The sequence below is a fragment of the Ziziphus jujuba genome, chromosome 8, assembly GCF_031755915.1.
Source record: "Ziziphus jujuba cultivar Dongzao chromosome 8, ASM3175591v1".
NCBI classification, from domain to species: Eukaryota; Viridiplantae; Streptophyta; class Magnoliopsida; order Rosales; family Rhamnaceae; genus Ziziphus; species Ziziphus jujuba.
This window is the reverse complement of record NC_083386.1, coordinates 29625204-29645945: the sequence shown is the minus strand read 5'-3', so window position 1 is coordinate 29645945 and position 20742 is coordinate 29625204. Positions and strand designations below refer to the sequence as shown.

Here is a 20742-nt window from a genome sequence, read left to right as displayed (position 1 = left end):
TTGAAACTTGTAAGCTTATTTTTAGAGTATTGAATACATGATTAAAATAAAGAAAATTAGTGTGTTTGATAAAAAGAAAATTATATGTGTTTACCATTATAATATAATATATAACTGGGAACAAAAATGTGTTATTTTTTGAGAATTCTCGCTTTCCATTCAAACACGAGATGTAAGAGTGGGTTATTACCCAAAAAAAATATATATATATATATGTATATATATATATATGATGTTAAAGTGCAACATGAGTACTTTTTTTTCTTATTGTGGAACGTGAATACCTGTATATATTACAAAGTGAAATATGCTTTACCCAAACTATTAAATATAGTTTAATATGCTTTGTTGTTTAAATATAGTTTTTACACTATTAATAGATTTAAGAATGGGAGATTGTGTTGGGTGTGAAATTTAAAAATCTTGTAAATCTTATAAAGATCAAATTGACAGATATTTTATTAAATTGTTTCAAGTTATGAGAAATTAGTTTGAAATAAAGAGAACAAGAGATGTTTTATTAGTCACTTGTTTTCTTCCAAGCAAGAAACAAGAAAATAGACAACTGTTTTCTAAAACGGAAACGAAAGAAGCTTCTTACTTACTTTTATCTTTCGAAGATAGTCTCGTACATGGTCATATAAAAAGAAACAAAAGAACAAAAAGAACAAACAAAAATGGAAAACCCCTTTTGTTTAGGAAAATTATTGTAACCCCAAAACAAAAAACCAATAAGGAAACATTGCAATTTGCTAAAAAAAATAATGCTGTTTGCAGCTTTAGTTTTAAGCAGATGAAAATGAAAATTGCCTTAATAGGAATTAACTAATACAGCATATTTTAATTGTGGTCTATACGTCAAGCATATTGACCAACAAGAATCGCAAAATTTTACTTTTTTCAGAAAAATGATATTGTTAAAACACAGAGGCAAAATAACAAAACAAACTAATGTAATTTAACAAGAAGCAAAATTTTATCGTTACAACACTAAGAATACAAAAATTTATGGCTCTATAAGACTTCTAGCACTAGGCTACTAACTTTACCCTTTGCTTCCCCTTTTTGCTTCTTCCTCTGTTTTTCAGATCCACCATCATCACCTCCAGTCCCAGTCCCAGTCCCAGTCCCATCCATGGAGATTCGGTCTCCTTCTCGATAGAATTCAAACGGCATATCCGTACATACTCGGGCACATGGTTACCAGGAACATCACTCTCTTCCATGTTTCCGCTTTTGTCTCTTTTTATGAGATTCAACCAATACACTTTTCTCACCTTCAGCATTGCCTAAACTATTTCTATCTTCCAAATTCAAATGTCAAGCTAATCTGCGAGCACTTGCATGGTTGTCAGGGATGCCATTCCCTTTTGTCTGTTTCTTTCCATCCTCCAAATTTTGTTGCCTGTGCAGTTTCCCTAACTCCAAGCCCAAACCACAATAAGAGCTTCTCTCGAATTCAACCCATTCCATTCCATTCATTTCTTTCCTGGTTTTGAGACTTGGGTGTTACGAACTTGGAATTACCAATTTGAGCAAAACAATTTCATATCAAATTTAATTGGCAAGCTAATCCATTTGCAGCTTTATGTTCATTAGAAGCACCATTCCCTTTTAGTCCCTACTCTGAGTCCCAGCCATATTAATTGCTTCACTCATATTCAAACAAGCCAATCCATCTCCCCCAACATCACTACCAGGAATGCCATTCCCTTTGCTACGTTTCCTTCTTTTCTTTTTTTTGAGATTCAACAACTTTTTTCTCACCTTCATTGCCAGCTAAACAAATTCTTTCTTCCAAATTTGAATTGCAAGCTAATCCACCTCCGCCTTCATTGGCATCTAACGGGCCAGTTCCTAATGTCTGTTTCTTTTCATCTTCAGACACATGGTTATCCAAGACCCTATTGCCGTGTCTTTTATCTCCATGACTCTCATGCCCGACCACACTAATTTCTTCTCTCATGTTTGAACATGCTGATCCATCTCCCCCAACACTGTTATCTGGAATGCCATTCCCTTTGTTAAGTTTCCATCTTCTCTTCTTTTCCTGAGACTCAACAACTTTCTCACCTTCAGCACCAGCTAAACATATTTTTTCCTCCAATTTTGAATCACAAGCTAATCCATTGGCACCTACATGGCCATCTGGAATACCAATCCCTTCAGTCTTTGTCTGTCCATCTCCGGTCACATGGTTATCCAAGATCCTACAGCCATCTATGCAGTCTCTGTTACTCTCAGTCCCAACAACACTAATTGCTTCTCTCATACTTGAACATGCCAAACCATCTCCCCCAACATTGATTTCTGGAATGCCATTACCTTTTCTACGTTTCCTTCTTTTCTTTTTATGAGATTCAACAACTTTTTTCTTGCCTTCATTGCCAGCTACACAAATTCTTCCTTCCAAATTTGAATCGCAAGCTAATCCACCTCCGCCTTCATTGTCATCTAACGGGCCAGTTCCTAATGTCTGTTTCTTTTCATCTTCAGACACATGGTTATCCAAGACCCTATTGCCGTGTCTTTTATCTCCATGACTCTCATGCCCAACCACACTAATTTCTTCTCTCATGTTTGAACATGCTGATCCATCTCCCCCAACACTGTTATCAGGAATGCCATTCCCTTTGTTAAGTTTCCATCTTCTTTTCTTTTCCTGAGACTCAACAACTTTCTCACCTTCAGCACCAGCTAAACATATTTTTTCCTCCAATTTTGAATCACAAGCAAATCCATTGGCACCTACATGGCCATCTGGAATACCAATCCCTTCAGTCTTTGTCTGTCCATCTCCGGTCACATGGTTATCCAAGATCCTACAGCCATCTATGCAGTCTCTGTTACTCTCAGTCCCAACAACACTAATTGCTTCTCTCATACTCGAACATGCCAAACCATCTCCCCCAACATTGATTTCTGGAATGCCATTACCTTTTCTACGTTTCCTTCTTTTCTTTTTTTGAGATTCAACAACTTTTTTCTCACCTTCATTGCCAGCTAAACAAATTGTTCCTTCCAAATTTGAATCGCAAGCTAATCCACCTCCGCCTTCATTGTCATCTAACGGGCCAGTTCTTAAAGTCTGTTTCAAAGTCTGTTTCTTTTCATCTTCAGACACATGGTTATCCAAGACCCTATTGCCGTGTCTTTTATCTCCATTACTCTCATGCCCAACCACACTAATTTCTTCTCTCATGTTTGAACATGCTGATCCATCTCCCCCAACACTGTTATCTGGAATGCCATTCCCTTTGTTACGTATCCATCTTCTTTCCTTTTCCTGAGACTCAACAACTTTCTCACCTTCAGCACCAGCTAAACATATTTTTTCCTCCAATTTTGAATCACAAGCTAATCCATTGGCACCTACATGGCCATCTGGAATACCAATCCCTTCAGTCTTTGTCTGTCCATCTCCGGTCACATGGTTATCCAAGATCCTACAGCCATCTATGCAGTCTCTGTTATTCTCAGTCCCAACAACACTAATTGCTTCTCTCATACTTGAACATGCCAAACCATCTCCCCCAACATTGATTTCTGGAATGCCATTACCTTTTCTACGTTTCCTTCTTTTCTTTTTTTGAGATTCAACAACTTTTTTCTCACCTTCATTGCCAGCTATACAAATTCTCTTTTCCAAATTTGAATCGCAAGCTAATCCACCTCCGCCTTCATTGTCATCTAACGGGCCAGTTCTTAAAGTATGTTTCTTTTCATCTTCAGACACATGGTTATCCAAGACCCTATTGCCGTGTATTTTATCTCCATTACTCTCATGCCCAACCAAAATAATTTCTTCTCTCATGTTTGAACATGCTGATCCATCTCCCCCAACACTGTTATCTGGAATGCCATTCCCTTTGTTACGTTTCCGTCTTCTTTTCTTTTTCCGAGACTCAACAACTTTCTTGCCTTCAGCACCAGCTAAACATGTTTTTTCCTCCAATTTTGAAGCACAAGCTAATCCATTGGCACCTACATGGCCATCTGGAATACCAATCCCTTCAGTCTTTTTCTGTCCATCTCCGGTCACATGGTTATCCAAGATCCTATAGCCATCTATGCAGTCTCCGTTACTCTTAGTACCTACAGCACTAATTGCTTCTCTCATACTTGAACATGCCAAACCATCTCCCCCAACAATGGTTTCTGGAATACCAGTCCCTTCAGTCTTTTTCTGTCCATCTCCAGTCACATGGTTATCCAAGATCCTATAGCCATCTATCCAGTCTCCGTTACTCTTAGTCCCTACAGCACTAATTGCTTCTCTCATACTTGAACATGCCAAACCATCTCCCCCAACAATGGTTTCTGGAACGCCATTACCTTTGTTACGTTTCCGTCTTCTTTTCTTTTTTCGAGATTCCACAACCTTCTCACCTTCAGCACCACCCGAACAAATTCCTTTTTCCAAATTTGAATCACAAGCTAATCCACCTACACGTGCATGGTCATCTGGAATACCAATTCCTTCAGTCTGTTTGCATCCATCATCAGCCATATGGCTATCCAAGATTTTAATACCATTGGTGCAGTTTCCATTACTCTCAGTCCCAACCAGACTGATAGCTTCTCCTGAATTCAAACATTCAATTCCTTCTCTGCCAATATGATTACCTGGCATGCCATTCCCTTTACTACGTTTACGTTTTCTTCTACGTTTTTGAGATTCAGCTACAACATTTTCACCTTCAGCATCAACTAATCTACCATCAACAGAGCTTTTCAATCCACATGACAATTGCTCAGCACCTCGGTTGTTATCTAGAATACAATTGCCTTGGCTGCTAGATCTTTCATTACTGCAGCTTTTATCACCTGCATTGTCACTCAAACATTCCATTCCATCTCTGGCAATATGATTACCTGGCATGCCATTCCCTTTACTACGCTTACGTTTTCTTCTCCGTTTTTGAGATTCAGCCACAACATTTTCACCTTCAGCATCAACTAATCTACCATCAACAGAGCTTTTCAATCCACATGACAATTGCTCAGCACCTCGATTGTTATCTAGAATACAGTTGCCTTGTTTGCTAGATCTTTCATTACTGCAGCTTTTATCACCTCCATTGTCACTCAAAGCTACTTTTTCTCCTAAGTACAAATTGGAAATTGCATCTTTTACACCTACATGGCTATCAGCGAGGATGATAGCATCACTACTACATTGTTTACGTCTCCGTTTGCGATTTTTAGTTCTCCCATCTACACAAACTGTTTGAGAATTTGTATAGCTTGTTATTCCATCTGCACTTATCTGACCAATTTGTCTCTTGCTTACCAAGGTGTTTAGTGGCTTTGCAGGATAATACTTGGACACAAGTTCATGAGCCCATTTCGCAAGAGGTGGGCCACAAATAGAATTGGGGATTGGGATCCTAGCAAAACAATTGAACTGTGCTCAGCAAAGTAAATTCAAACAAATGCAACCTCAATTTTGATAAATTGATAGAAGAAAAGATATAGCACGTAAAATAAATGATGAGCTCTAAAAAATTTCACCTAATATGAGGGCTTATCTATCCTTAATTAATTACATTTGGGCTTCACAGTTTAGGACACTGCATATAGAAAGAGGATATGGTTAGAGATTCTCACCTTTTAAAATGTAAGCGTCCAACAACAGTTGTCTTCTGATGCCATAGAATTAGGGGAGGTAATGTGTCCTGCTTACCAATAGACTGACACGGAAAAGCACACACTTCAAAAAAATTGCAAGATATAGGAGGAAAAAAAGGTTCAGGAAGACATCTTAATATACTATCAGGAGCATCCACACACAGTCAAATACCAATCCGTTAGCAAAAAATAAAAAAATAAAAAATGAAGAAGAAGAATATGGCAGATACTATAGTAACTACATGGAAAAACATACAAAGTATTCCCAACCGAAAATAAATAAACAAATAAAAATCTAAAAAGCTTTCCCAAAGAAACATTATAGAATTTTCATGATTGTCATAAATTAAACCTGACTGATTAAAATTACCTCCAAAAAATATGGCTTCAAAAAAGTATATTTCATGTTCAAAAAATTCTTTTCTAGACTAGGTACAAGCTTTCATTGACTAATGTCATGGATGTGGAGTTTCAGAAATAACAACCGCGTTATCAAATCAATACAAGTATTCACTTACTATAAAAATTTCATTAATCAACTATAAGTCTATAACAAGATGTAATTCAGCTCGGAACAATTAAAAAGAACTGAAGGTCAAGTTTCCAGAATTCAGGAAAACTACAGCTTTGATAAATCGTCTGAATTTCTAAAAAAGAAAATGAAATTATACCTTGCCAGGCACGTATACTCCCTCCGGTGGTCTTGGAATGTGGGCATGGAAAGGAGGGTTCTTGTAGAAAATGGATCTATAGAAGATGGAGAGTAGGATTCATCAGATATTACAGAAAAATAGAATTGGAAGTAATCAACAAGTTCAGCAAGCATAACATACAAGACTTCATTATTTGAAATTATCTCCATGCCTTCAATTGGTGAATAAATTTGTGCAGGCTGCACAGGTTTATCAGAGATAACCATATAGCCATTCATTCCACCACTGCACATTAAAGAAAATGCTGTTTGATTAGCACAAGAATTGCAAGAGAACCAAGAGAAAGAAGATTAAAACTCCATCCTCCAACAGTTTTATATAAAACTGTATTGAAAGTTCAGAATTCCCATTAACAATTTGCCTTGCCTTGTAAGGATATCTTCATTATCTTTATCATTATTATTATCATTATCATAGCATAGTGAGCTACTTTTCTACCATGAACTGCCATTTTCATAGCAGTCAAAACACAAGTCTTTCACATGCTAAGGTCATAGCATCAAACAACCCACAAGAACCAAAACACCTTAATCAACAGGTTCAATGGTAAGTCAGGAACTTATCTTCAGCACATATTACAGAGAAGGAATACTTACAAATATAAGAATGTAAGTTGCCCTGCGTAAACCAAAGTTTTATAATTTCTCACCTCTAGTCTCAACAACTCAACAATATTTTGTTCCTTAATTGTTTAAGGCCATATGTAAGAAGCAGGTTAAAGATAGTAGATGCAAGTTGAATATTTAGTGCATTCTCTTATATTTTGAACTTCTCTGAATCCTAGGTCAAATAGCAGGTAACATAAACTGAATATTCGTTTTGCACAATTAAAGGGTTAAATTGTAACAAGATTCATAAAAAATTCAATCTTTTTGAAGCTTGCAAGTTAATGGAAAGAGAATATTGTGCACAAAAAGGACAGGAAGCACAATGTTAATTACTAGTTTCACACAATCTTTAAGGATGATTAGAAAACAAATAACAACTATAACAATATACCTGAATTTCGGGTCAATTTCTTGCTTAACTTCAGACTTAGGAAATTCCAGAGGGCTAGTATGCTCCCTGGAGAATGAAACTATCTTCACTGCTAAAGGATGAGACATGTGAACAAATAGTATATCCAAACCCAAATTGTTCCGAAGTCTCTCTTCATCCTACATACAGATGCTGCCAGTGAGAAACCTTGAAAAAGGAAAACATGGTGAAATTATAAGTTAAGAAATATTACCGTCAGTGTGTGTTCAACTCTTGCTATCTCTGCAAGAAGGCGGGATTCTTCAATAAATGGAAGTTTACAGACAGCCTGATAGTCCAGGGAAATGTTCAAATAAAAAATCATTCCAAAGACAGATATCAAAATGTTAGCATAACATTTTACTTGATAACAAGATTGGCAAATAACACACAGCACAACACCTAAAAAGTGGCCCAGTGGAAAGGCACTCTAATTCTCAATAAGCACAGCAATTTTGAACGCTAACATTTTTCGGTTAAAGGAAATTATCTAAGTATAAATATAAACAATAGTATTAGGAAAACTGCAGATAAGAAAGCCATCGTGAGGTGGTGTAGAAAGAAATCATTTTGAGGTGCCTTGCCATTGAACAATAGTTTGAACCTGATAGCGAAGAAGTCTGTACATGTAAACGGGTCCTTTAAAAATTTAGAATAGTTTTTCTGCATGGTGATATCTAAACCTAGCATCAGAGATGCCTAAAATATTTCAGTATGAGCTAGCTAGCATGCGAAGCCAACTTCTCAATATCTATGATGTTCACATTGACCAATTTAAATAAAGAAATATAGTTGTAATATGCTGAAAAAAAACAAAAATAAGAAAGCCAAAAACAAACCCTACCTGCCAAGAAAATCGTTTCCCATTCATGTCAAGATCAAAATCTGCCAAGCGAATTCTAATTAGAAGTGATATATTGGCTAATACAAGAAAGATAAACCTAGTTAACAAAATCATACCTGTAGGATAAAAATCTAACAAAGGTGAAAACTTATCAGTCATAAGTTTCCTGTAACACGAAGGAAGAGCATGTGCACTGTAGGTGCACCAATTGAGTCAGATTCTGCAACTAGACACACACACACCAAAATAAAAAAAAAAAAGGGTTTGGTAAAAACCTTGCTGCAGGCAATACAGCCATCAACTGATCAAATGGCTTGAATGGTTCACCAAGTGTGAACTGAATCTTTAAAATGCCAATATCACAAAAATCTGTGGCCAATGGAGCATAATGATACGGGTAAAACCTGCAGATTAAAACTGACATTATCAACTTGATTTCAATTAGATTTATTTCAATCAGATTTAAAATATATTTGAAATACTAATTGATTGAAGATATGGTCAGCATTTGATATTTTCAAACAATTCTTGTTCAAAATCATGTAAATGCATGGGCCAAGCATGTAATATGCTTGCATACCGGTGGAGAAGAACAGCTCAAGTTAATAATAGGTAGCATTTTAATACTACAAAAGAATACATGTTCACAAACATGAACAGCCAGATTATTCACACGGTAGGTACAGAATTTATACACCAAACAGGCAGATACACAGACTAGGTTAAAGTACACATCACAATTGCCAATGCAAAAAAGAGTAGCCCAAGATACTAAAAGTCTCTTTCAAGCGCACCATAGGTTCAGAACACATACAAAGCAAAACATGCAAAAATCAGAATGATCCAGGCACCATATGGTTAGTCCATGATTCCACTTGTTCTTCATACTAAGAAAAAAAGGAAATGGGGAGCTGTGAAGAACAATTACTGTAACAGATTGATTCTTGTTGGGCTGGCAATTGCAAACAGTGCATTGCTGAAAACCAAGGCCCCATTGGTAACTGATAAAGATAGTGGGAATTAAAATCCCTGGGAAAAGTGAAAACTTTCCTGCATTAGGATAGTTTTTAGAAGATGGGAAAGTGTGGACCTGGGAAATTGGATCCCCAAATTCCAAAGTGGTAGAAAAGTTGTTCCTACCCAAATAAGTGTCATTATGAAAATCCCTAGAAAAATAGTTATCAGATTTTCTAAAACTACAAATTTATCCTTAATTTGTATCTTAAAATTTAATTTAATTACTTCCAAGTCCTAAAATTCATATGACTAACCAAACATTATGAATACCAGGCAAAAGTTAGACGCTTCCCTAAAGTAGAAGAAGAGAACCATACCATTGCCAGGAGCATACTCCTTCGTAATAATAGCGCATGACCCAGCATATTCCCTCTATATATTTCAAGACCTGCAAATATTGCAACAAATTTCAAAATTAAAACCACCTTACAGAAGTGAAACAGAAATGATATGCAAAGGAATTATCTCAATTGACACTTAAGAGATGTCAAAACATCAGTAGAAATTAAAAATGAAATCTTAAAATTGAGAACTATAACACAAGTCAACACTCCCCCATCCTTACATAAGTATAAAAACAGTAAGGAACAATGTTAACTTCCCTTACCAAATGCTTCAGCATTTTTTCAAAATCAGATTTAGTCTTAACTTCAAACTTCTCAGCATAGTATCTTTCTTTCCAACCTTCTTCTCCAAATTTAATCTGCGAAGAAACCAAGACTTTCAAGTATGAAAAACATTTACAATGTATTAAAATGGAATATTCGAAGCACATAATTTGTATACATTGTCAACCACAGTATCCAAGCCACGGCATGCAGAGTTGAGCGGTGCTTGAATCTCCATAGCACTTGGCTGATTCAATGAAAGGTTCACAAAAACAAAATTCCCAGTTAAAAAGTATTTCCCATTGATACTTGAAGTACAATTGAATTTAGAATTTTGCAAAATTTGAATTTGTATACCTTGTCAATCACAGTATCCAAGCCACCGCATGCACTTGAAGTGCAATTGAAATTTGAATCTTGCAAAATGCTCACATTTGTTAAATCTTGGTCCACCCTAGCCTTTTTAAGCGTTGTGGAATAATTGGAAACAACTTTATTCTTTGAAGCACATTGATAGCGAAGCTCCCCTTGTTTTTGTAACTGAATCAAAAGCATCCTTCAAAACAATACTAAATAACCGAACCAGCGATCCAGCATAGTGTACATCTAATTTTATAAATTTCTACCAAATAAAAATGTTTAATAATGCATATGTAAAAATTCAATCATGGAACGAACTAAACATTCATATGAAAAGGCTAATCCTCCTCAAAACAATACTACATAACCGAAGCAGCCATCCAGCAGAGTGTACATATAATTTCATAAATTTCTACCAAATAAAAATGTTTGATAATGCATATGTAAAAGTTCAATTATGGAACCATCTAAATATTCGTATGAAAAGGCTAATCCTTCAACAGGCAGCAGGCCATTGAAGCTGCCCAACCCATGGGAGGCACTTATTCTATCTTTTACTAGGATTTTACCTAAAAGGCTTAACAAGGACCAGCAGGGTAAGAAGTAAAAATAGCTTTAGACCCCCAGTATAAGTTTCAATTAGCCCAGAGAACAAAGGGAGATGATAAGCAAAACATTGTTATCAACTTTTAGGGCTTCCTCAATTTAGCGGCCACAATAAAAGACTACATACACTTATAGAAACCATAGTCAATCAGTCACTTGAAGATTCTCTCCAAGCCAATAACTATCTAACAAAATGCAAACTCTTCTTTCCATATTCTTACTCCCAATTCATCAGCAAGTGATAAGCTTACTAAAATTAGTAATTTCCTTGGTCAACATAATACACAAAGTGCAAAAACATCAAATCGGCAATGAAGTAAAATATTTGCTCAGTCTCTTGAACCAAAACAAAGCATATAATCACTAAGCAGTACCTGCATACGTTTGTTAAAGATTCCACATTCATATTGTCCCACAGCTTCTATAAAAATCTGCACCCTTTCCAGATTTACCTGCAAACAACATACAGAAGTGAGGATTTTAGTAAGCTAGGGAGAAGATAAAAAGCTGCAAGATGAAAACAAATCAACAGCAGCAAAGAATAAGCAAAAAACTCCAGCTGTTTACCTCAAAAGAATTAGTAAGGTAACCGCCCATTCTCTGAAATTCCCTTTTGTAGGTCATCATGAGCAGATCAATAGCTCCCTGAGAAAAACCAAGAACCATATGAACCTTCAGTGACATACAACAAAGACCATATAAATTAGGACTATAGTTAAATTAGCCCATAAACATACACCAAAAATGTAAGAACACAAATACTAGAAATTATAAATAAAGTATTTCAAATATCACATACATTCATGATGAGAATTATTTCTAACATTTGTATGTACTGTATATAAGTATGCATGAAATCCTTATCCTAGACAAAGACGTTAATATCTGAGATTTTGATTCGTGTGAGAAAAAATCAACAATCAAAAAAAAAAAAAAAAAAAAAATTGATTAATCCAATCACCATAAGGTCTGTCAATTTTAACATATTCTAGAAGATTAAATCAAGACGCACAGCTATAGATTTATATTCTTCGATTTTTAGCATGAAATAAACTTAGAAAATGAGAGAAGAGACAATGAAATAATCACTTAATTAGATTCAATAAACAAAATTTCTTTGCAATCTATTTTTTGATAGTAAACAAATAAAGTAAAAGTTGCACAGCTAGAAGAAAAATCTAATCTATATAAGAATTAGTAACTCAATTAATAGTTCCAAGTTGATATGAGTTCATAAGCATCTCAGTTGGCCAACCTCAGATATTTCCAACGAGGGAATGTGAGGTAAAAAGTCATTTCCCACTAACAAACACATGAAGACAAAATCATCAATGAAACGCTCCGAATCTCCCTCCAACTTTGGCTCTGTGGTTTTCATGTCAAGGACTAAGTACTCTCTAAGAACCCAAATTTTGAGGAACTGTAACAGAAGATGCCAGGAAAAAAAAAAAAAAATGCTTTTAGAACAAGAATATCTAAATCAGACATAGATTTATCAACAAAATGAAGGACAAAACATATAAGATTTTGATTTCTAGTATTAAAATTACAAAATTTCTTTCATTGACACTTCAATCTCAAAATGCTATTTGCAATGGATGACATGATATCAGCTGATTTAAACACATTATTTTAATATAAACATCTTAATATGTAACACATGCTAAATCTAACTAATTGTTCTATGACATACAGAAAATATCTGCATATTAAACCATTAAAATATATACACAAAAACCAGAACCCATAGGGATTAAGAAATTAAAAATGCAACAGGACAAAAAAAAAAAATTAAAAATAAGGGAACTAGAAATGCAATAGAAGAAAAAATATGAGCTGTACAAATATTATGATCATAAAGAATCTGAACCAAAAATTATGGCCACCTACAAATTCATAGAAGAATAGCTGTCTCAACTTAAGTATACTACCAAAGCATATACATGTTACACATAAATATGTTTGTTTGTGTAAACATATATGCATCATCCTTTAGACATCATCAAACCAGGAAGAACACAAAATTCGTTCTTATGTCATGTGCACTATATTGCTCAATCTACATCAGCAAGAAATAGTTAACATCATTACTTCAACCACATATAGCTAGGTTCATCATCAAAAAATAAAATAAAATAAAGTAAAATAAAAAAGAGAAAGACCTGAAATCTCTGTCTTGATATGTAAGCTTCTAGATTCTCACTAACCGGTTCCATTTGTTCCAAAAATCTACTAACTTGTCCCTGATCCATCAGTGAAGAATGCCTTGCAAATTTTGAAGATCTATTTGAATTTTTCCTACGTAGCTGAACATCCTATGGCACACACAAAAGTACAAGTGGAATTAAGTGGATTTCTTCTTTCCCTATACCACAGTATCTTAGAAATAGCAATAATTTTCTAAGTGTACACATCCCTGAATCACAAACCTCTCTAAGAATTGAGAAATGGATGTCATGGGTGGCCAGTGCAAGCATAATAAGATCAGCATCCTAAAGCAACAGAGAGTGTTAGCCCCATTGACAATACCTTGAAATATCTGTAGTAGATTTTGTCTACAACCACAAGAAATAATTATATTTACCAGCCCGTAGAGACAGTGGCTCATATTTGGATCAAATCCAGGTAGATTTCTTTGCAAACGGATATAAGACATTACTTTATGCTCCCCTTCACCAGGAACACTGGCATCTGAAAGAATAACCTAGAAAACCCTCATGATTAAAAATTAGCACACAGAGAAAGAGAAACACTTGAATACTATAGCAAAAGATTTTTAAGACTACCTTTAATCCACGCCATCCCAAATCCTCATTCATTCTTAAATTTATGTAATAACGAAGCGCTGAAGACAATAACGACATGAATTCAGTTCCAGGTGTGATTACATTTGAGTCCAGCTTATTAGACTGCTCCAAAGAAGGAAACTTCTCCTCTTTTAATTCACAAACATTTCCTGTCATCTGTTTCTGCACGGCCTGAAATAAATCAAATCCTCAATTAGAATAAAGACCAATAGCAATAAAATTTATTATCAACATGAATGTTACAAGTTAGTATAGTTTCTAATGATTATAAGACTCACTTCATCCGCAGCATCTTTAGCAGCCTTGAAACGCCTTGACCGTTGTTGGTTCATCTTAGCTCTAGGTGCAACACCATCTGCACAGAATAAATGTCAACAAATCAAAAAAACAGAAGATACGCATATCTATAAGATACATTTGTTATTCAAAGGTGATAAACCAGGCAAAGCTCTTTCCTTCACAGAATAAAGTTTGACCATACAGACACACAATTCAAAAACCATACTTGCCGTTGTTGCAGAACCAACAACACACTGAAAGTTTTCACCAGACGAAAAATTGTCCCTTTGCCATTCAATACTTTTAAATTTGAAATAACGTAAATTCTAAATTTTACTGTCTATCATTGAATCAAAAAGTATACACTTAAGACGATAAACATCTCCACTACTTGTTTTATTATTCCACAACATTGCCATTAACGATCCCCAACTAACAAAAATCAAGCACTCTTAACAAATATCACTCACCAATGGCGAGGAACAGAAGCTTCCGAGGCCTGACAACGGAAAATATCTTGTCAATGTACTTGAAAACTGCCTTGAATACCTCATCGTACGTCTTGGGAGCAGGCTGCAATATCCATAGCTCACAAAATTTCATCACTCAATTTTCAAACTTGACGGAAAAACAAAAACGTATAAATATAATACAGGAAAAATTGCTAGTAGTAGTACCAGTCCTTCGGGGTGAAAACAGGGGTGGATGATCCCATTCATGTCGAGGTAGAGATTGTCGAACTCCAAACCGTTAGGGTTAGGTCGGGTGGTGTCGATCGGAGAGCCTCCATATCCGGCGGCTTCTTCGACTGCGTCAACCACCGTGCGAGGGTACCTGTCCATCAGCCATTTATAAAACGCCGGTATTCCCATTTTTCGATACCCGCATAGGAGCCGCGCTTCGCCGGAATTTCGCTTTCCGGTAATGCACTAAAAGTCAGTGGATTGCGGCTGAGGGTTTTCTAGGGTTTTACTTTTATAATGAACCTAATTTTCTTCAAAGATGGTAAAAACCGACCGTTACGACCGGCTGTTGCTTTTAAAACCTAGCCACGATAACTTACAGCGACGTGTCGTATAATGTAGTGACACGTCATCATCCGATTTAGTGACGTGTGGTAGATATGTTTTAGTTTTTAGTTGGGAAATTTTTTTAAAATACCAAAATTCGATGTTTGAAAATCAGAGCATAAATTGTCAATTTGTTTCCGTACGTTTTTATTTTTTTTTTAATTTTTTTTATTTTTGGATGAATCATACGGGCATGTGAAGGTACACCATTTATATATATGAGAAATATTTCCTTTGAAACAATGAAGGAGAAAAATCATTCGCTAATGTATTTCTTTTTGGCTTTTTTCTTCTATTAATTTTTATACATTATCACGGTTCCAAAACATTTCTTACAATGTCACCCTTTTATAAATATTGAGACTTATAAACATATATATTATGACCATGCAATCAAAGCAGTTCAATTAATAGTTTTGAAAGGCTGTTTACCCCAAAAAAAAAAAAAAAAAAAGGTTTAAAAAGGTGAAAATAACGATGAGGCTTCCAAGATCACATTTATGCTCAAATAAAAAATCACGTTTTGTTGGGTCAAAATTGATAAAAATATGAAATTGCATCCATATTTGTAAATTATCATAAGAAAAACTATCGACATCATCACTACATTGAAAAAGATTACTATAATCTACATCCACTTGAAAAAGAAAATGTTTAGAAGCAACAAACAGTTCTCACTAGAAATTCAAAGCAAAGTCTTTGTCCTATTTAAAAAAAAAAAAAGGCATAACTATAAATATATGATAATTAATATTATTTACGTAAATATACTATTTAATTATTATTATTATTATTATTTTTTTTTTTTGGGTCTAAGGCCACAGATAAAGTTGGGCCAGCCCTGTTCATTATATAAAGCCACAGCCTTTATAAGCCGGTGCCATTGCGCTTTAGAGACCAGGGCTTTCTAAACACGAACTCGTGATGGGAAATGTACCAACAAACTGCTTCCAACGCTTGCTTCTTTTAATCAACAATGAAGAAGTTGGACACGGGTTCCACTCTCCAGACTCCATGGCATAACCTAATGTAAATCTTGCTGCAGGAAATTTGAACATATATTTGAATTTGGAAAAGAATTACATGAAAAGGAATTAGAAAACAATTACGTTACATGCAAGAATAAGTAGTAATACTCACGCAATTACATCAACCCACATTTTTATGTACGACAAATTCTCATAGCTTGAAGAGCATTATTATCACCATCGAATCCTTATATCTTTGTCAAAGGGTTTCTCTGCTAATAAAAGAACAAACATCAAAAGCGAATCATTCTGCAAACCAACAGACAAAATACAGAGAACCAAAAAAATTTAAATGTAGTAGTAAAATGCAATAAGATAAATTTAGTCCGACATCTACATGTAGCCTTTTTTTCCCCAAAAAAAAAAAATGCATAACAGCAGGAGAAAATCCTTTTGATGACAGATATGCAACAGGAAATGGCAATACATATTGAAATTTCTCACTGAAAGCAGTTTGTAGAATAAACCAATAAAATTAGACAATAAAAATAGTCATTAATCCTTGTAATTACCATGGCAGCTAATCTGAATCTTCATCTTCAAGCGCTGGAATTCTGCGGAAACGTGCCAAATGCCGAGAAAATGACGCTTCATTTTTAATTGACTTTGCTGATCTCTTATGCCTTGCTGAAAAACCTTTCCCAGAAAGTGAATCAAATAAATTTCCCATGTCCATATGTTTCTGGACACCACTATTTTCACCCTGAAAACTGGAAATCACATATAGTTAATGTGTTAAAAAAGTATTGAAATATATTTTAAACTAATGTTAGTGATTGAGATTTAGATAATGCAAGGGAACCTTAATGTTAATAAGGTAAATATTGCACAAGGATGAACAACAAAATTTCAAAGAAACAGAAGAAAAAGAGATAAGAGGAAGAAAGAGATAGAGGCTAATAGGAAGCAAGGAAAGCCATACCGCTCTCGTATGATTTTAAACGCTTCTTTTGTTGCATAAGGTAGCCCTGTCCTTGGGTCACGATACCTACAACATCAATGAAATCCAGTGAGCAGGAGTTACAGTTGGAGAGAACAAGGTAGTTAATTTTTGGCTCCAACCTCATTGACAATCATACTCCATTTTATTGCCATTTGAACACATTTCATTTAAACATTTACTGCCACACTCTCTCTGTTTTCTCTTTTTCACTCATGAAGAGAACTAAATAGCATTTGTTACCCAAAATAAGTCTTAGCAGTTGACAAAGCAAAAGGCTGTATGGTCAATCACAAACATTAAACAATCCACCACGTTTCATATAGTCTTTATTTTCTTATTTTCTGTTGGACCTTCTAGAAATCGAGCTTAGGGATGACACCTTAAATTAAAAGTTCAAAACAATATGCTCACTAAAAATATGGCTACAAAGACTGCAATCATAAATTAAAAGCCACCATTAAGAAATAAAATATCTTACTTGGCAGGTAAACCGGTAATGGCACAGACAGCTTTCTCAGGATCTGCAAAGTAGAGAAATATATATATATATATATAAATCAAACCTGGTTACAAAACATAACTAGAGTCTAGAGGAATACAACAGAGCCAGGAAATACTACAAAATCATCTTAAGTACGTTAAAAATCTAGACACATCATTTTGAAAGGAGAACAGTTTCATTCTATGTACTTCCTTGACGCCATTAGGAAAGCCAATGCACTTCAGCTGCAAAATGCTATGAAGTACTGTTTCTACAAGTCAATGACCATAGAGAAGGGTATAAGTTTTATGTGAACACCAACAAGCTGCATTAATTACTGAAGCAAACGAAAACACCAGGCCATATAGCATGACGATCTAGAAGAACAATTAAACAATCAACCAAATTGTGGACATGAAGATCCTCCAAGCATTGTTACTGGCATTTAAATGCTCACTAAAAATTTACTACAATTGACTTACATGGAATCGGAGTAGTGGAAATCTCTGACTGAAATGACAATCCTTTACTGAATTCCAAAGATGAATAACCTGCACAAAATGCATGATCCAACGACAAGTGATATTTAAAATCAAATCATGTTCCATAAAAATCAAAAGTTGAAACTACACTTCGATACTTAGAACAATTACATCATAAAGCAGAAAAATCAAAAAAATGAAAAAGCTTACCATCTTTTGAAAAGTATCGTACTTGTGGGCCACTATAGATAGCTTTATGCACGATAGCTCTTTTCTTAACTTCTTCCTCCCTTGCTAAAACACGCTCCAGGTTCCTCAAATTCATTATTTCTGAAAAGTTACATGTATGAAGTTCAAAACATCAGATTAAAATATAAAGTTGCCAGCAGTCCATTCCATTTCTCATCTTCTAACATTGGGAATTGTATAAACCTGTTTGGGCTGCTTCCAAAAGCATCTCTTCCTGGGTCATCCTCTTCTCTTCACCCTCCTTTTTTCTCTTTATTGGCTGTTACAAAAGGAACTGGCATTGAAGACAAATTTGTTTCATAGCACTCCTCCATAGTTGAAAGAAGTGCTTGCATGCATATCAAACAAATAATAAAATGGTAAAATACCAAACGAACTAAACAAGTTAGGAAGACACATCAATAAGGATCTCACTACAATCTAAGTACCCATAAGAATGCTCAAGTATACCAAGGCAGCTCACAAGTCCAAAGTCTATATCATGCACCTGATCGTAATACATATTTCAAGCTTATATCCATGCATTACATCGCAGACAAAATGACCAATAATGTAGTCATTCATCATGATCCTTATCCCACTAAAAGTAACTCACTCCACAATCAGAATTCTGACAACGACAAACAGAAAAGTTAAAAACAAAACTGACCCTCATAGTGGCTTGCAAGGCTGCACGTATTGCATCTCTCTCAGCTTGCCTAATAATGACAGCAGTTCTGGTAGATTTTCTCACTGTTCTCTCTCCTTCTCCTTCTTCAGGGGCGTCATGATGATGATGCTGCTGCTCTGTAGACTGTTCATTTATTGTTTCATCTTCATCCTTGGGAGAACCTTCAAGATCCGAAAGCACTTTCTTTTTCTTCTTTCTCTTTGCCAATGTTTTTCCCGGAAAAATTAGCCGCTTCTTGGGCCGCACCCTAATACAGGGGACAAACAAACAAACAAACAAACAAACAAAAAAAAACAAAAAAAAAAAAAAAAACCCTCAGATTTCACCAATATTCTACCCAAAAGGATATCTAAAATTCTAAAACAAATCTAAATTTAAAAACTCAAACCTGTCGTCTGGTTCATTGTTTTCCGCTTCTTCTTCTGGCTCAGGTTCCTACAAACAAATTTTGACTGAGCCCAAAAAGAAATGCAATACAGAAGATTTTCATAATTCACAAAGAAAGCCAAATAAGAACTCACATCTTCGTCGAAATCGCTATCGAACTCATCAGCAACCTCTTGCTCTTCTTCATAGTTAGTATCATCCTCTTCCTACCAAATGCAGTCAAAATATATTTAGATAATTCGAAACAAACGCATTAATTCTTCCCAAAAAAAAAAAAAAAAAAAGGAAAAACCTCTTTGAGAGCATCCTGGTTCCAAAACAACTCGTCCTCTTCAATTTCGTCGTCCAGCAACTTTGTCATCCTGACAGAAAATGAAAATAAATGAAACAAACTGAGAAGGAAGCCATTAAGAAACATTTATGCTACTTCAAAAATGGAGATTTTTTTTTTTTTTTAATTATAGTTTTTTGGGTCACCTCTTCCCTCTGCTAGCTCGAGAAGCGCGGTCGAGAAGAACGGGAGCGTCATCCATGGAGGCGTCCATAGCGACACAGATTGTGAGAGCCAAAACGGTGGCGTTTCACTGTTGCCGGTGCTGCTTCGCGCTTGAGGCAGAAAGCACAGGAAGGAACCGATTCGAGTTCGATGATGGATTAAATAGATATCGTTATATATATTTTCTTTTTCTTTGGTTTAAGTCGATCAAAATATTTATATGCCCTAAAAAATTCATTTATGAAGTTAGATTCATCCGTTTTACCCCACCAAAAAAAGAAAAAAAGTTAGATTCATCCGTCGGCTTGGCCCTGTTCAAAACCCGTTCAAGTAATAAGTCCGAATGGGGCATCTGGTTCTCTTTTATCCATCAAAGGTCCGATGGGTCACATTGGGTTAAAAGTTTTTATGGAATGGGCCGGAAGGCTGAGTCCAAGTATGACTCAATTATATTTGAATTAATATTTATTTTATTTAATAATAGTTTTTTATATTGTTTGAATACTAAATTTTGTGTAATCAAAAACCAAAAAAAGAAAATTTTAATTTACTAACAACCAGGAATATGAGCAACTCTCCAGTGCAATCAAACTTATGTCAAAGGAAGTTAGGAAGGTTTTCGAAGGTTTCCACTTGTACAGGACCACAGGTGTTTACCATTTGTTAAAGTATTATATAGGCCGACAAAATATAACACAATCTATTAATATAATATAAATTTATACGACAATTTATGACAATTTATGAGTTTTGATTTATGATATTAGTTTGAGTTTAAATCAATATTAATTAATAAAATCATTAAAAGATCAAATAATAATGGATAAAACCATTAAACCCATTAGTTAGGATATTTATGTAATTTTATATAACATAATAATTTTACCCCATAATTAATTTTATCTAAAAATTTAAATAGTGATATATTCTAGATTTATTATCTTCTAAATTTTAAATAATGGCCCAATTTATAATTTTTGAACATTTTAAATTGATAATGCATGTTACTTATATGGATGTTTAATATAGATTTAATTTATAATATTTTGAATTG

General features: G+C 34.9%; 2 protein-coding genes across 11 annotated transcripts; both read right to left on the bottom strand.

The window, feature by feature from the left end:
• Nucleotides 1-867: 867 nt before the first annotated feature.
• On the bottom strand, nucleotides 868-14896 carry LOC107414997 (uncharacterized). Of its 3 annotated transcripts, XM_016023238.4 has the most exons (23): nucleotides 14560-14896; nucleotides 14353-14455; nucleotides 13882-13958; nucleotides 13583-13774; nucleotides 13381-13500; nucleotides 13226-13288; nucleotides 12959-13111; nucleotides 12052-12216; nucleotides 11364-11441; nucleotides 11171-11248; nucleotides 10188-10370; nucleotides 10009-10077; nucleotides 9830-9925; nucleotides 9540-9610; nucleotides 8481-8609; nucleotides 8322-8398; nucleotides 8206-8246; nucleotides 7576-7650; nucleotides 7344-7501; nucleotides 6465-6569; nucleotides 6303-6378; nucleotides 5611-5693; nucleotides 868-5390 (listed from the first exon to the last, which is right to left on the bottom strand). In XM_016023238.4, the coding sequence occupies exons 1-23, from the start codon at nucleotides 14752-14754 to the stop codon at nucleotides 1718-1720; spliced, it is 6060 nt and encodes a 2019-aa protein (XP_015878724.3). In that variant the 5' UTR covers nucleotides 14755-14896; the 3' UTR covers nucleotides 868-1717. The 3 variants fall into 3 exon arrangements, with proteins under 3 accessions (XP_015878724.3, XP_060675701.1, XP_048326258.2); XM_060819718.1 differs by lacking the exons at nucleotides 12959-13111; nucleotides 13226-13288; nucleotides 13381-13500; ... (2 more) ...; nucleotides 14353-14455; nucleotides 14560-14896 and having other exon boundaries at nucleotides 10188-10386; nucleotides 12052-12110; XM_048470301.2 differs by lacking the exons at nucleotides 12959-13111; nucleotides 13226-13288; nucleotides 13381-13500; ... (2 more) ...; nucleotides 14353-14455; nucleotides 14560-14896 and having other exon boundaries at nucleotides 11179-11248; nucleotides 12052-12110.
• Nucleotides 14897-15531: 635 nt separating this feature from the next.
• On the bottom strand, nucleotides 15532-19940 carry LOC107414935 (SWR1 complex subunit 2). 8 transcript variants are annotated; one of them, XR_001581188.4, is made up of 13 exons: nucleotides 19670-19940; nucleotides 19485-19554; nucleotides 19327-19398; nucleotides 19194-19240; nucleotides 18785-19052; nucleotides 18319-18394; nucleotides 18097-18216; nucleotides 17887-17955; nucleotides 17402-17444; nucleotides 16903-16968; nucleotides 16493-16683; nucleotides 16093-16195; nucleotides 15532-15991 (listed from the first exon to the last, which is right to left on the bottom strand). XR_001581188.4 is itself a non-coding variant. In XM_016023145.4 (13 exons), the coding sequence occupies exons 1-12, from the start codon at nucleotides 19735-19737 to the stop codon at nucleotides 16155-16157; spliced, it is 1131 nt and encodes a 376-aa protein (XP_015878631.3). In that variant the 5' UTR covers nucleotides 19738-19940; the 3' UTR covers nucleotides 15532-15991; nucleotides 16111-16154. The 8 variants fall into 8 exon arrangements, 2 of the variants coding, with proteins under 2 accessions (XP_015878631.3, XP_015878632.3); XR_003055066.3 differs by having other exon boundaries at nucleotides 16093-16192; nucleotides 19670-19938; XR_003055069.3 differs by having other exon boundaries at nucleotides 16493-16690; nucleotides 19670-19936.
• Nucleotides 19941-20742: the final 802 nt, after the last annotated feature.